The 13,311-nt window shown below is 46.0% G+C and overlaps 1 protein-coding gene, 1 non-coding gene and 1 pseudogene across 2 annotated transcripts in view; 1 reads left to right on the forward strand and 2 right to left on the reverse strand.

The window, feature by feature from the left end:
• STRIP2 (striatin interacting protein 2) overlaps nucleotides 1–13,311 on the forward strand; it is a 63,309-nt gene that overhangs the window by 11,901 nt on the left and 38,097 nt on the right. Inside the window, exons 3-9 of the mRNA XM_049774322.1 lie at nucleotides 2,582–2,656; nucleotides 3,653–3,787; nucleotides 5,544–5,664; nucleotides 6,453–6,521; nucleotides 6,719–6,825; nucleotides 9,727–9,854; nucleotides 12,119–12,325. Coding sequence (XP_049630279.1) covers nucleotides 2,582–2,656; nucleotides 3,653–3,787; nucleotides 5,544–5,664; nucleotides 6,453–6,521; nucleotides 6,719–6,825; nucleotides 9,727–9,854; nucleotides 12,119–12,325 — 842 coding nt within the window. The remainder of the gene's footprint in view (nucleotides 1–2,581; nucleotides 2,657–3,652; nucleotides 3,788–5,543; nucleotides 5,665–6,452; nucleotides 6,522–6,718; nucleotides 6,826–9,726; nucleotides 9,855–12,118; nucleotides 12,326–13,311) is intronic.
• Nucleotides 7,292–7,398, reverse strand: LOC126025755 (U6 spliceosomal RNA). Its single transcript, XR_007501519.1, has one exon. It is a non-coding gene; the product is annotated as a U6 spliceosomal RNA (small nuclear RNA).
• LOC126029798 (uncharacterized) lies at nucleotides 9,116–9,207 on the reverse strand (annotated as a pseudogene).

A 13,311-nucleotide genomic window follows, 5' to 3' on the forward strand; every position in this document is an offset into this window, starting at 1 on the left:
GGGCCCTGCAAGGACGCCTGTGCCATCGTGGACCTGCCCGAGTCCTCAAAGCCTGGCCCCCCCAAAAATCCTCGTATCTCGTAGGGGCAGATGCTGATCGGACCCGACGGGCAGCTGACCAGGCGCCCTGAGCAGATTTCGGACCCTGGCTCCCTGGGTGCCATGTTGGAGGGAGGGAGGCCTGGTGCTGTCAGTGTGAACGGGCTGTGAGGAGGCTGCGGAACCACCACCTGCATGTACCCTGTGCGCCGTCGCGGAGGGCGCTGACTTTCCAAGAAGCTGCTGTATGCCAGCTGTGCCATGTTCGAAGGCTGAGCCCTGTACTACAGGCCCTAGGGGTGGAGTGGGGTGGTGGACTCTGTTTTCTATCTTGTGCTCCTGAGTGCAGCCAACAAACATGCTCTTTATTGTGGGAAGAAAAAAAAAAGGAATGTGGAGGGGTGGGAACCATAGCACATCGATACAGCATTTGCCTTGCATGCAGACAACCCGGGATCGACCCAGGTTCAATCTCATATGGTCCCAGAAGCAATTTCTGAGCGCAGAGCCAGGAGTAACTCAAGTGCCACAGAGTGGCCCAAAAATTAAAAATAAATAAATATTTTCAACCAAGTGTTTTTTTCTTTTTTCGGGGGGTCACACCCGGCAGCACTCAGGGGTTACTCCTAGCTCCATGCTCAGAAATCGATCCTGGGAGGCTCAGGAAACCATATGGGATGCTGGGATTCAAATCACTGACCTTCTGCATGCAAGGCCTTACCTTCATGCTATTTCTCCAGCCTCACCAGGTGTTTTTTTCTAGTGGGATTGCTTTCCAATCCTTGATTGAAATTTTTATTTTTTTAATTTATGTATTTTGTTTGTTTGTTTGTTTTTGGTTTTGGGGCCATACCCGGCGGTGCTCAGGGGTTACTCCTGGCTGTGTGCTCAGAAATAGCTCCTGGCAGGCACGGGGGACCGTATGGGACACCGGGACTCGAACCAACCACCTTTGGTCCTGGATCGGCTGCTTGCAAGGCAAGCGCCGCTGGGCTATCTCTCCGGGACCTATGTATTTTATTTGATTCGTGGGGGTCACACGTGTGACTGTTTAAGGTTTACTTCCGGCTCTGCACTCAGGGATCACTCATGGCAGGACTCTCGGAATCATATGGGGTGCTGGGGAGCCAACCCTGGTTAGCGCATGTAAGGTAAAAACCCTTCCAGCTGCACTATCTTTCCAACCCTATGACTGAAGAATTTAATATTCAGGGATGATATTTGCTTTAGTACTCCAGGATTCTGAAACTCAGATCTCAAAAGCTTCGGCTTCCAAACTAGTAGTTTCTGAACTCTCAGACACAGCTGACTGAATAAGGGAAATTCTGTTGCTTTGTGAATTAGTGTTCACCTAGAAAAATTTCTACCAAGGTCTCAGTTGAGGAACAAATATTTTTAGAAAATTTAATCTATAGCTCATTGACTTTCTTAAGTGCAACCTTTTTTGCGGGGGAGCACACCTGGGGGTGTTCAGGGGTTACTCCTGGCTCTGTGCTCAGAAATTGCTTCCAGCAGGCTCGGAGGACCATATGGGAATCCTGGTTTTTCCCGGGTCATCTGCATGCAAGGCAAATTCCTTACCACTATGCTATCACTCCGGCCCAGTGCATCCTTTTTTTTGGGGGGGGGGGCCACACCTGTTTGATGCTCAGGGGTTACTCCTGGCTAGGCGCTCAGAAATCACTCCTGGCTTGGGGGGACAATATGGGACACCAGGGGATTGAACCGCGGTCCGTCCTACGCTAGCGCTTGCAAGGCATACACCTTACCTCTAGCGTCACCTTCCCGGCCCCTCAGTGCATCCTTTTTAAGATAAAGATATTGATATAATATTGCAGAGTGTATGTGTCGGGAAGGTTACTTTTTTGTTTTTATAAACTCTGAATTTATATTAAGAGATTACTGTCATGAAGTTAGATTTTTTTTCTGGGCAAGGCAGTCCTTTGGCAGCCATAGCTGCAGCCTATGTAGTTTGCTGCTGAGTTGCCTGGGTGGCTGTAGGCAGGAATCTAAATTTCTATACCCTTCAAGGAAACTCAGCAAAGAATGAATGAACTGGCTCCAACCCCGAACAGCAATCTAGTATCACTCTCCAGTTATTGCCCTGGCTCTGTAAATAAATAACACTAGGATCTTGCATTCAAACTTTAAGAGTCATATTGTCCTCCCTCTTCCCTAGAGACAAGATAGTCTCAGGGTGGGTTGACAAGCAGAATGGGTTGCAACCTTAGGAAACAGGCGTAATGACATCAAGTTCTCTCCACTTCAGCCCTCCTTCTGTCCCTCATCAGATGTCGATGGCTGCCTTTTTTTTGCTGTCACAGCCAGCTGGCAAGAGGAGGACAGGTTTGATAGTTTAATCACCCAGGGGACACAAGTGGCTATTTTTAACTGCTCTTAAAAGGGAGGAAGCTGGCTGTGGGTCGAATTGGACACGGGAATGTGTTGGAAACCTTAGCTCTTTCATGCTACCCTCTCATACCAGGTCCCTTCTCTCAGAGTGTGCTGAATGTTTGTGACTGTTCTGTTTTTCCTACCACAGAGTTGTATAGTTACACAGAGAACCTGGAATTTACCACTAACAGAAGGTGCTTTGAAGAAGATTTTAAGACTCAAGGTGACTCCTGATTTTCATTTATATAAATCTACCTTATTCCTTCATAATTTTTCAGTCTGATCTAGAAAAGGTTATCATAAAGCAAGGTGTAATCCTTCGTCATAATCGTCATACCCACAGAATGCCTCTACTTAAGCTTGTGTATGGAATACAGTTTTCTATACCTCAAGTGGAGAGGCTGTGGCATGTAAGCAAGAGAAGCAGAAGCATCTGAGTCTCTTTCTCTGATATAAATAGTAAGGGAACAGAGAGATTGTGAGAAAGTGCTGGGCTGAGGCCCGGCAGCCTGTTTCATCCCTTGACATGCCTAGCCCTTGACTTAATTGTTAACTCCTGCCTCCTCCTCAGTATCATCTAGTAGTAATTTATTGTACCCATCTTTTGAGCTTCTAGGACCTTCTTTCTCTTCCTTGGTCAGTGATAATTCAGTTTTCAACTAAACAGATGTTTAGGGACTGCCTTAGATGTGGAAGGGAGGGTTGAAGGAGCTATGCAGTAACTTCAAAGAGCTAACACTGTGGTAGCAAAGGGAAGAAGGGTGTACAGCAGAACCATGGTTAAGGCCAAGAGGACAGTATCATAAGAGAAGTAACAAGACATGTTAGGGGTTAGAGGCTCTGGCTGGAGCATCTGCAGGACAGAGGCATTTGTATTTTCTGTAAGAGTTGGAAAGAGGTAGTTTTGGACCTGTTAAGGAGAAATAGGAATCAGTTATGTGGAGACCCAGAGGAGTCTATAGGAAAAAGGCAAGAATAATGACTATAGGCTGCACATGGAGGACAGAAGAGATGTGGAGGAAGATAATGTGTGATTTGAGTTCAAGTCAGAACTTGAAGTTCTTTGTTCTTGCCACCTTTTAAGTTTCTCAGCTAAATTTGGATCACTGTTGAAGAGAAGTTGTCGGGAGATGATATGTGAGAGGTTGTGCTCTTCGAAGACTTTCTAGGAACTGGTGGCAGCAGCTAACCCTGGATGTCTCTGGTCTTCTCTTCCCAGTGCAAGACAGGGAGTGGCTGGAGTTGGAGGAGGATGCTCAAAAGGCCTATGTGATGGGGCTTCTTAACCGGCTAGAAGTGATCAGCAGAGAGAAACGACTCAAGATGGCCCGGGCTGTTCTCTATCTAGCCCAAGGTGAGGTGATGGGAAGGCAGTAGAGATGAGGGGAAAAAAGGCCATGTTATCATGCAACTAGGAGAACAGTCACTTTGGGAAAGAAAGTCTCCTACCTCTCAGGCACACCCCTGCATGCCAGGAATGATCTACTGAGAAAGAAGATGTGATCCCTGGAAACAGGACTTCTCAGAGAGGTCTTTTTTCCTTGTTCAGGACTGTTCTGTATGTCAAGGTTAGCAGGATAGTGTGTCTAAATTGACAATGGGAGTTTCTTTAATGAGCTACAACCTGGCCACAACATGGAAGCCTCAAATGCACACAGGACACTCTTTTGTATCTCTCTCTTTTCTGGGAGTGTTGGTTTTTAGGTCACACCTGGTGGCACTCAGAGGTTACTCCTGGTACTTCACTCATAAATCACTCCTAGTAGGCACGGGGGACCTATGGGATGCCAGGAATCGAACCATCATCAATCCTGGGTTGGCCACATGCAAGGCAAAAGCTCTAGCACTGTGCTATCTTCTGGCCCCTTGGCATTGTTTCTTGTTTGTATTAAAGGCTTGACAGCAGCTAATGAGCAAGAATGGAAGTTGTGGCTGACATAAAGATGGTCAGAATACAGAGATTACTAGGAGATCTTCTCAGAAAATGCTGAATTAAGGCAGGCCCATTAATGAGTGCATTGAACTAGTGCTTTTCTAGTGATTCTTTTTTCTCCCCCACCTCATTCTAGAAGCGTCTTGAAGGCTCTTGCTGTGTTGTACCTTTGTCAACCCAATTCTTGGATTAAGATGTTGGAAATAGGGGCTGGAGAGATATACAGCGGTGTTTGCCTTGCATGCAGCTGACCCAGGACCTAAGGTGGTTGGTTCGAATTCCAGTGTTCCACATGGTCCCCCATGCCTGCCAGGAGCTATTTCTGAGCAGATAGCCAGGAGTAACCCCTGAGTAACCACACCGCCAGGTGTGGCCCAAAAACCAGAAGAAAAAAAAAAAGATGTTGAAAATAATAGTCTTAAGATCATGGGTTACAGAGGGTAGGATACTTGCCTTACATGCAGCTGGCTGGGTTCAATCTCCAGCATCCCATATGGTCCCCTGAGCACTACCAGGAAGTAATTCTTTATTTTTGGGGTGTGGGTTACTCCTGGTGCTGCACTCAGAAATAGCTCCTGGCAGGCATGGGGGACCATATGGGATGCTGGGATTTGAACCACCATCAGTCCTGGGTCAGCAGCATGCAAGGCAAACGTCCTACCACTGTGCTATCTCTCCGGCCCCAGGAAGTAATTCTTGAGTGCAGAGCCAGTAGCAACTCCTGAACTCCTGAACATTTTTGGGTCTGACCCAAAAATAACAACAACAAAGGTGAGCAATAGTACACAGGGTGGGACACTTGCCTTACATGCAGCCAAACTGATTTTTTTTTTTTGGTTTTGGGTCACACCCAGCAGTGCTCAGGGGTCACTCCTGGCTCTATGCTCAGAAATCGCCCCCAGCAGGCACGGGGGACCATATGGGATGCCGGGATTCGAACCACCGTCCTTCTGCATGAAAGACAAACGCCTTACCTCCACGCTATCTCTCCGGTACCCAAACTGGTTTTTATCTCTGATAAAAGAGTGATTCCTTGAGCACAGAGCCAGGAGTAAGCCCTGTGCGCATTAGGGTGGGCATTCTCTCCCTCACCAAAAAAAGAAAGATCAGGTGGTAAGGTAGAAAAACTAATACACCTCTTCATCCTCAATCCTTATGGTATTTTCTGGTCATTTAGGCACTTTTGGGGAATGTGATTCAGAGGTTGATGTGCTTCACTGGTCCAGATACAACTGCTTCCTGCTCTATCAGATGGGAACCTTCTCAGCCTTCCTTGAGCTACTCCACATGGAAATCGAGTGAGAAGCCTATGGGGAGGGCTGATCTAGACGATTCTTTTCCTTCCATGATACTTCATGCCTTGTGCTGGTCCCCTCACTAGAGACCTTGTGAAGAGCTGAATATATTCTCAACTCAGTCCAGAGCTACTGTAAAATTCTATGTAAAAAACTGTGCTTTCTATGATTCTGTCTTCTTCCCTGCAATTGGGTTCATCAGCAGTGTCTGACTCATGTAGAATTTTAATCCCAGCTTCAGGGGCCTAATCTGGGCAGGTTCCTTTTTTATTCAGATATCTTCCCAACACAGCCTAAATCTGAAGTCTGTGTGGGGAACTGTTCTGCCAGAGAACATGGCCTCAGAGGGATGTCTCAAAGGCCTCAGATATCCCTCAAAGGGATAATTAGGACTAATTATCATAGTGTGCCTCATGGATTTTTTGCTCTAGAAGTGAACTCATCTGTAGCTGCCACTATTATGACTCCTTATTTTGTCTCCTGTCTGTCACCAAGGTTAAGTGAGGGCAGTACGTTATCCACATAATGTTCACATAGCATTTGTTTTGTGTCCCACACAGTACTAGGCACAGTGGGTATGTAAAGCAGTATTCAAAAAAGGATCCCACAGACCCTACTCTTGTTCATCATTACCTCAGATGACATTACCCAAAATGACAGGATTCTATGGACTCTTTTACCTTACTTAGACTCATTTCTTCAGTAGCTTTATAGACAGGAAATGGCAAGTTTTCATGTTTGTGTGTTTGATAAGGAGGAACACAAAAATCTCTCCCTTCTCCCCATGGCAGCAACAGCCAGGCCTGTAGTAGCGCTGTTCGGAAGCCAGCCATCTCCATTGCGGATAGCACAGAGCTCCGGTAAGTGGGGCTGGGCCTGGGAGTGGGACAGGCCAGCTAACTCCAGATCACCCTATTCCCAGTCTCCAGTCCTCCCCAAACTTCTGGAAGTTGCTTGTCCTATTGGGTCAGGCTCCTTCAGAGATTACCCCAGAATAAAGTACATGGCCATAGGCTGGGAGCTCTCTTGGAACTTCTCATAACTTCTCTAACTTCAGGGTGCTGCTGAGTGTCATGTACCTCATGGTGGAGAACATACGCCTGGAAAGACAGACTGACTCCTGCATGTGGAGGACTGCCCGGGAGACCTTCCGCACTGAACTGAGTAAGAAGTGGACTTAAGTGGGGACTTTAGTGGGGTGATGCTGGTAGAGAGAAAGCCTAGTTTCTGCCTCGGGAAAGCAGACAGCCTCCCCTTTTAAAAATGTACAGCTTTGAGGGAATTAGGGCATTTGCCTTGCACACAGCCGACTTAGGATGGACCCTGGTTCCATTCCCGGTATCCCATATGGTCCTCCAGCCTGCCAGGAGTGATTTCTGAGCGCAGAGCCAGGAATAACCCCTGAGCGCCACCAGGTGTGGCCCAAAAACAAACAAAAGGAAATTCACAGCCCCAATTGGGGCTAAAGGGATAGCTCAAAGGACTGAGCACCTGCTTGTTATATGCAACTGATCTCGGTTTAATCCCTGGTTCCTAGAGCACCCTAAACTCTGACTAGGAATAACCTCCAGGCATCTCCAGGTGTGGTACAAATACCAAAGGAAAATTCACATTCTATCTTTTTTTTTTTTTAAATATGAAACGCTTCACGAATTTGCGTGTCATCCTTGCGCAGGGGCCATGCTAATCTTCACTATATCGTTCCAATTTTAGTATATGTGCTGCCAAAGCGAGCACCACATTCTATCTTTTTGAACAACTATATTGTGAGTCAGGCCCTAAAGGCTGGCTTTGCAGTCTCTGAACTCAACCAGCCACTTGTCTTCTTGATGCCTTGGTTTTTTTGGTCATAAGTGGGAATTCACCATCCCCTTCTCATTCCATCATAAATATCACATAAAAAAATGACTTGAGGGGCCAGAGCGATGGCGCAAGCAATAAGGCATCTGCCTTGCTGGCGTTAGCCTAGGATGGACCGTGGTTTGACCCCAGCATTCCATATGGTCCCCCAAGCCAGAAACAATTTCTGAACACATAGCCAGGAGTAACCCCTGAATGTCACTAGGTGTGACCCCAAAAAACAAAAACAAAGCGAAACAAAAAAAGACTTGAAGGGACTAAAGAGATAGTATAGGAAGTAAGGCATCCTTGCATTTACAGCACCAAAGATGATCCCCTAAACACCTCTAAGGGTCACTTCCGAGTACAGATCCAGAATTGGTCCCTAGAGGTCCCCCTCAAAATACAAGCAAACAGAGGGCTGGAGAGATAGCATGAAGATAAGGCGTTTGCCTTGCATGCAGAAGGACGGTGGTTCGAATCCCAGCATCCCATATGCTCCCCCAAGCCTGCTAGGAGAGATTCCTGAGCGTATAGCCAGAAATAACCTCTGAGTGTGACCCAAAAACAAACAAAAAATACAAACAAACAAACAAAAAATTACTGAATCACCTTAAAAATCAAAATGTCGGGGCAGGAGAGATAGCACAGCGGTGTTTGCCTTGCAGACAGCTGATCCAGGACCCAAGGTGATTGGTTCAAATCCCAGCGTCCCATATGGTCCCCCGTGCCTGCCAGGAGCGATTTCCGAGCAGATAGCAGGAGTAACCCCTGAGCACCGCCGGGTGTGGCCCAAAAACCAAAAAAAAAAAAAAAAAGTCAAAATGTCCAGGCCGGAGAGATAACATGGAGTTAAGGCGTTTGCCTTGCATGCAGAAGGTCGGTGGTTCGAATCCCGGCATCTCATATGGTCCCCTGAGCCTGCCAGGAGTGATTTCTGAGTGTAGAGCCAGGAGTAGCCCTTGAGTACTGCCGGGTGTGACCGAAAAAAAAAATTAAACAAATAGAAAAGCTTTGACACAAGTAAAAAAAAAAAATAAAAATGTCCAAATGCAAATTGATGTTTTCACCAAACGGTTATGAAGATCTATTGGATATTTCAAAGAACCATTGATATGGAAATGTGAGGCCTGAATTCTTCAGCCATAAATCATGTTTATTAATGTACTTCTAGACTGATGCCCATTTCCAAGTTTAGTCTTTCAAAGGAAAAACTTAAAAAAAATAAAAGTCCTTCAAAAGGACTCTCCACTGGGACTTCTCTATATGTCCTTCTTTTGGGATGGGGGAGCAATGAGGGCAGGTTTAGGTTTTAGGGCCATACTAGAGTAGACTGCATGCAAGGTAAATTTCTTTAAAAATATTTTTCTTGGGCCAGAGCAGTGACATTAGTGGTAAGGCATCTACCTTGCCTGAGTTAGTCTAGGACGGACTGTGGTTTGATCCCCCGTGTCCCATGTGGTCCCCTAAGCCAGGAGGAATTTCTGAGCGCATAGCCAGGAGTAACCCCTGAGAGTCACCAGGTGTCACCCAGAAACGACCCCCCCAAAAAAAAAAAACAAAAAAAGAATAACATAATAAAAAATAACTTTTCCATATATATATTCACACACACATATATGTGGAACTCTTCATGAATTTGCATGCTATCCTTGCTCAGGGACCATGCTAATCTTTTCTATAACATTCCAATATTTTTTTTAAATTTTTGTTGTTTTGGGGCCACACTCAGTGCCACTCAAGTTACTCCTGGCTTGGGGCCAGAGAGATAGCATGGAGGTAAGGCTTTCATGCAGAAGGTATGGGTTTGAATCCCGGCATCCCATATGGTTCCCCGAGCCTGCCAGGAGTGATTTCTGAGCATAGAGCCATAGTGCTGCCGGGTGTGACCCAAAAACAAACAAACAAAAAAAAAAGTTCCTCCTGACAGGCTCAGGGGACCATATGGGATGACAGGGAATTGAATCTGGGTCATCTCTGCATAAGGCAAATGCCCTACCTGCTGTGCTCTCACTCCAACCCCCATCATTCCAACTTTAATATAAGTGCCGCCGAGGCACAAATTAACCTTTGTGCTATCTCTTGGCCCCTCTACCTCTTTCTTAAGACTGAATACTCAGTTCTTCAAGGGAAATTAGTACCTTCCTTGGTGTATTCAAAGTCAGGGTTCCCAGGGTCATTTTCATGGCCACTTTTATATTTACTTGCCTCTCTCCATACCCCCAGGCTTTTCTATGCATCATGAGGAGCCTTTTGCCCTTCTGCTCTTCTCCATGGTGACCAAGTTCTGCAGTGGCCTGGCCCCCCATTTCCCCATAAAGAAGGTTCTGCTTTTGCTCTGGAAAGTGGTCATGGTGAGCAACTGGTTCTTCCCACTCCCTTCTCAGATCAGCCGTGCCCTCTGCCATCTCTGTTTTTTTCTAGTCTGATTCCAGGAGTTCAGAGTTGGGCAAAGGACTACGATAACAGCAAGGTGGTTCTAGGGAAGGCAGAAGCCCCAGGTCAGAGCAAGTTACCTGCTACTGTTGAACTGATGCGAAAAACTGATGTGGGGGGGGGCGTGTCTCACTGTACCTCCCTCCAAGAGCTGACACTGTAGAAAGTACACTGATGAGTGGAGGAGACCTGGCCTCTGCTAATACTGACAAACTTCAGACAACTGAAGTTTTTCTCTAGCTTTAAAAGGGGGGGTGCCTTCTCACTCCAGACAACTAAAGTAATTTGCAACTACAGATGAATTGACCAAGAAATTGTTGTATGTAATACCACAGTGGAATACTATGCAGCTCTGAGAAAGAACAAAATCAAGACCATGCTATTTGCAGCACCATGGATGAAACTAGAGAATATGCTGCTGAGTGAAGTCTATCAGAAGGAAAGGATAGATATGAAATGATCTCACTCATATGTGTGATATAAAGATACTGAGTGAAGTCACAACAAAGAGCAAAGGCAACATAAAGGATAACTGAGTCACAAAACTGAATTGGAGGGGGGTTGAAAGAAAAGGGTGTTGGGGTCCTTTAGGAAGGAAGGTGGTTACCCTGGTGATGGATATAGGGTTAGAATTATTTGTATCAGAAACCATTGGTAACAGTATTGTAAACCACAGAAAACTAATGATTTTGGTGGTTTTTAGACCATATCCAGGAGTATTCCAGTTACTCCTGGCTCTGTATTCAGGAGACTTCTGGAAGCCTTGGGGGACCCTATGAGATGCCAGGGATCAAACCCAGGTTGGCTACATGCAAAGCAAATGCTCTACTGCCCCTCAGTAATTATTTTATTTCCCCCACTTACTCCTCAGTAATTATTTTAAATAAAAATAAAATTAAGGGCCCGGAGAGATAGCACAGCGGCGTTTGCCTTGCAAGCAGCCGATCCAGGACCAAAGGTGGTTGGTTCGAATTCCGGTGTCCCATATGGTCCCCCATGCCTGCCAGGAGCTATTTCTGAGCAGACAGCCAGGAGTAACCCCTGAGCAACGCTGGTGTGGCCCAAAAACTAAAAAAAAAAAAAAAAAAAAAAAAAGATTTAAAAATAAAATAAAGATTTAAGTAGGGGCCAATGAGATAGCACAGCAATAGGGTGTTTGCCTTGCACACGATTGACCTGGGTCAGAGCTGTGTTCTATCCCCAGCGTCCCATATGGTCCCCCAAGCCACAGGAGCAATTTCTGAGCACATAACTAGGAGTAACCTCTGAGCGTCACTGGGTGTGACTCCAAAATTTTTTCAAGTAAATTAAGTCCTTATAAGGGTATGATTGAAGTTTTGTTACTAATATTCAACTCAATCCTTCATCTCTGGTTCCCACCCCACAGGGTATTATCTCCTCCAGGGTAGGCCTTGTAGGGATGTGCATCTCCTGATTACCAAGAAAAATGAGTGATGAGTAGTTTGTAGCATCTGAATATGCTCCTTAAAAAGGAAGTTCCAGGGGCCAGAGTGGTGGCACAAGTGGTAAGGCATTTGCCTTGCATGTGCTAGCCTAGCATGGACCGTGGTTCGATCCCCCAGCATCCCATATAGTCCCCCAAGCCAGGAGTAATCCCTGAGCGTCACCAGGTGTGCCCCCCCCCCAAAAAAAAAGGAAGCTCCAGAGCTGGAGTGACAGTACAGTGGGTGGGTATGTTTACCTTACACATGGCTGACCCAGGTTAGATCTCCAGCATCTCATATGGTCCCCCAAGCACCGCCAGGAATTATTCCTAAGCATAGAACCATGAGTAAACCCTGGATATTACTAAGTGTGGCCTAAAACCAAATAAAGGGGGGCAGGGGGAGATCTAAAGAGATAGTTTGATGGTCTTTGCATCCTAGCACACATGGTCCCCTTAACACCAGCAGGTATAGCCTCCAAGTAAAACAGTATGTCTCAGTTTTCAGTGGAGGCTCTCATTATTTCTGTTGATGTTTCCTTATTTCTGGTTATGTTGTTAGCACTGGATCAACAAGTAATTTAAGTTTTGCAGACTGTGGTAGTATCCACTTTTACCTTTTCTTCCTTTATTATTTCCTAATTAGAAGGGGTCTGTGGCCATTGGCGGTTGTGGCTCTTCCTCTACATCCACGTGCTCTAAATTTCTCTCCTTTTCTTTCTCTTCTTTGCTCCTTAGTTTACCCTTGGGGGGTTTGAGCACTTGCAGGCTCTCAAAGTGAAGAAGCGGGCAGAGCTGGGCCTGCCTCCACTGGCTGAAGATAGTATCCAGGTGGTGAAGAGCATGCGGGCTGCCTCCCCACCCTCCTACACACTTGACCTGGGAGAATCTCAGCTGGCACCACCACCCCCATCCAAGCTCCGAGGTCGCCGCGGTTCTCGAAGGGTATGAACTGAGGCAGAGACTGTGGCGTCTTGAGACTAACTGTAACTCTAAATTCATCTGTATGTGGTAGGCAGGCAGTAATTGAGCAGTTCATACTATTCTAGTTGGCCCTGGCACCACCCTGAGTGAGGTCTTGGAGGAATCTAAGGCCTCTCAGCCCTGACAAGGTCCTGACTGTCATTTTATAACACTGATATCACATCCTAGAGGCATGTCTTGTTTCAAGGTCATTCAATGGCTTAGACACAGCACCTGGAATTCTCCAGTGGCCTACACAATATTTAAATCTTTTTTTTGTTTGTTTTGTTTTGTTTTTGTTTTTGGGTCACAATCAGCAGTGCTCAGGGGTTACTCCTGGCCTTGTGCTCAGAAATAGCTCCTGGTTCAGGGGACCATGTAGGATGCCGGGGAACAAACTCAGATCTGTCCCGGGTCATCTCATGCAAGGCAAATGCCCTATTGCTGTGCTATATCACTGGCTCCAATATTTGTCTTGAGAATAGAGATTTGGGACACCTAAATTGGGCTCTCAGCAATCTTGAGTACCTGGGATGAGGCACTGGATTATTTTCTTGGCAGCTAAATGAGTTTCCCTGAGCAAGCCCTGCTCTTTTTTGGCTCTGGAACCAGAGATTTACTTCACAAGATGCCAGGTTAGGGTTTTGAATGTAGTCCACATCTCTGGAAAGATCAGAACGACAAGTTGATCTGAGTTCCCAACAGACTCGCCTGCCTGCCTGCCTGCCTGTCTGACCTACCTCCGTTCCTTAGCTAAGATGAGACTGAACGATCACATTCAGTAATCTCAGCTACAGCTTTTGCAGTGTGATTTTTTTTAAACCTTTCTTAAAAAAAAAAAATACAGTGATGCTTACTCACTGTAGAAAATTTGGAACAAATATAAAAATGTGAAGAAGAGAGAAAAAAAAACTCACCCACAAGCTTAACAACCAGAGGCAGTCACTGTTAACTTTTTGGCCTATTTC

This window comes from Suncus etruscus, chromosome 1 (genome assembly GCF_024139225.1).
Source record: "Suncus etruscus isolate mSunEtr1 chromosome 1, mSunEtr1.pri.cur, whole genome shotgun sequence".
Classification (NCBI taxonomy): Eukaryota; Metazoa; Chordata; class Mammalia; order Eulipotyphla; family Soricidae; genus Suncus; species Suncus etruscus.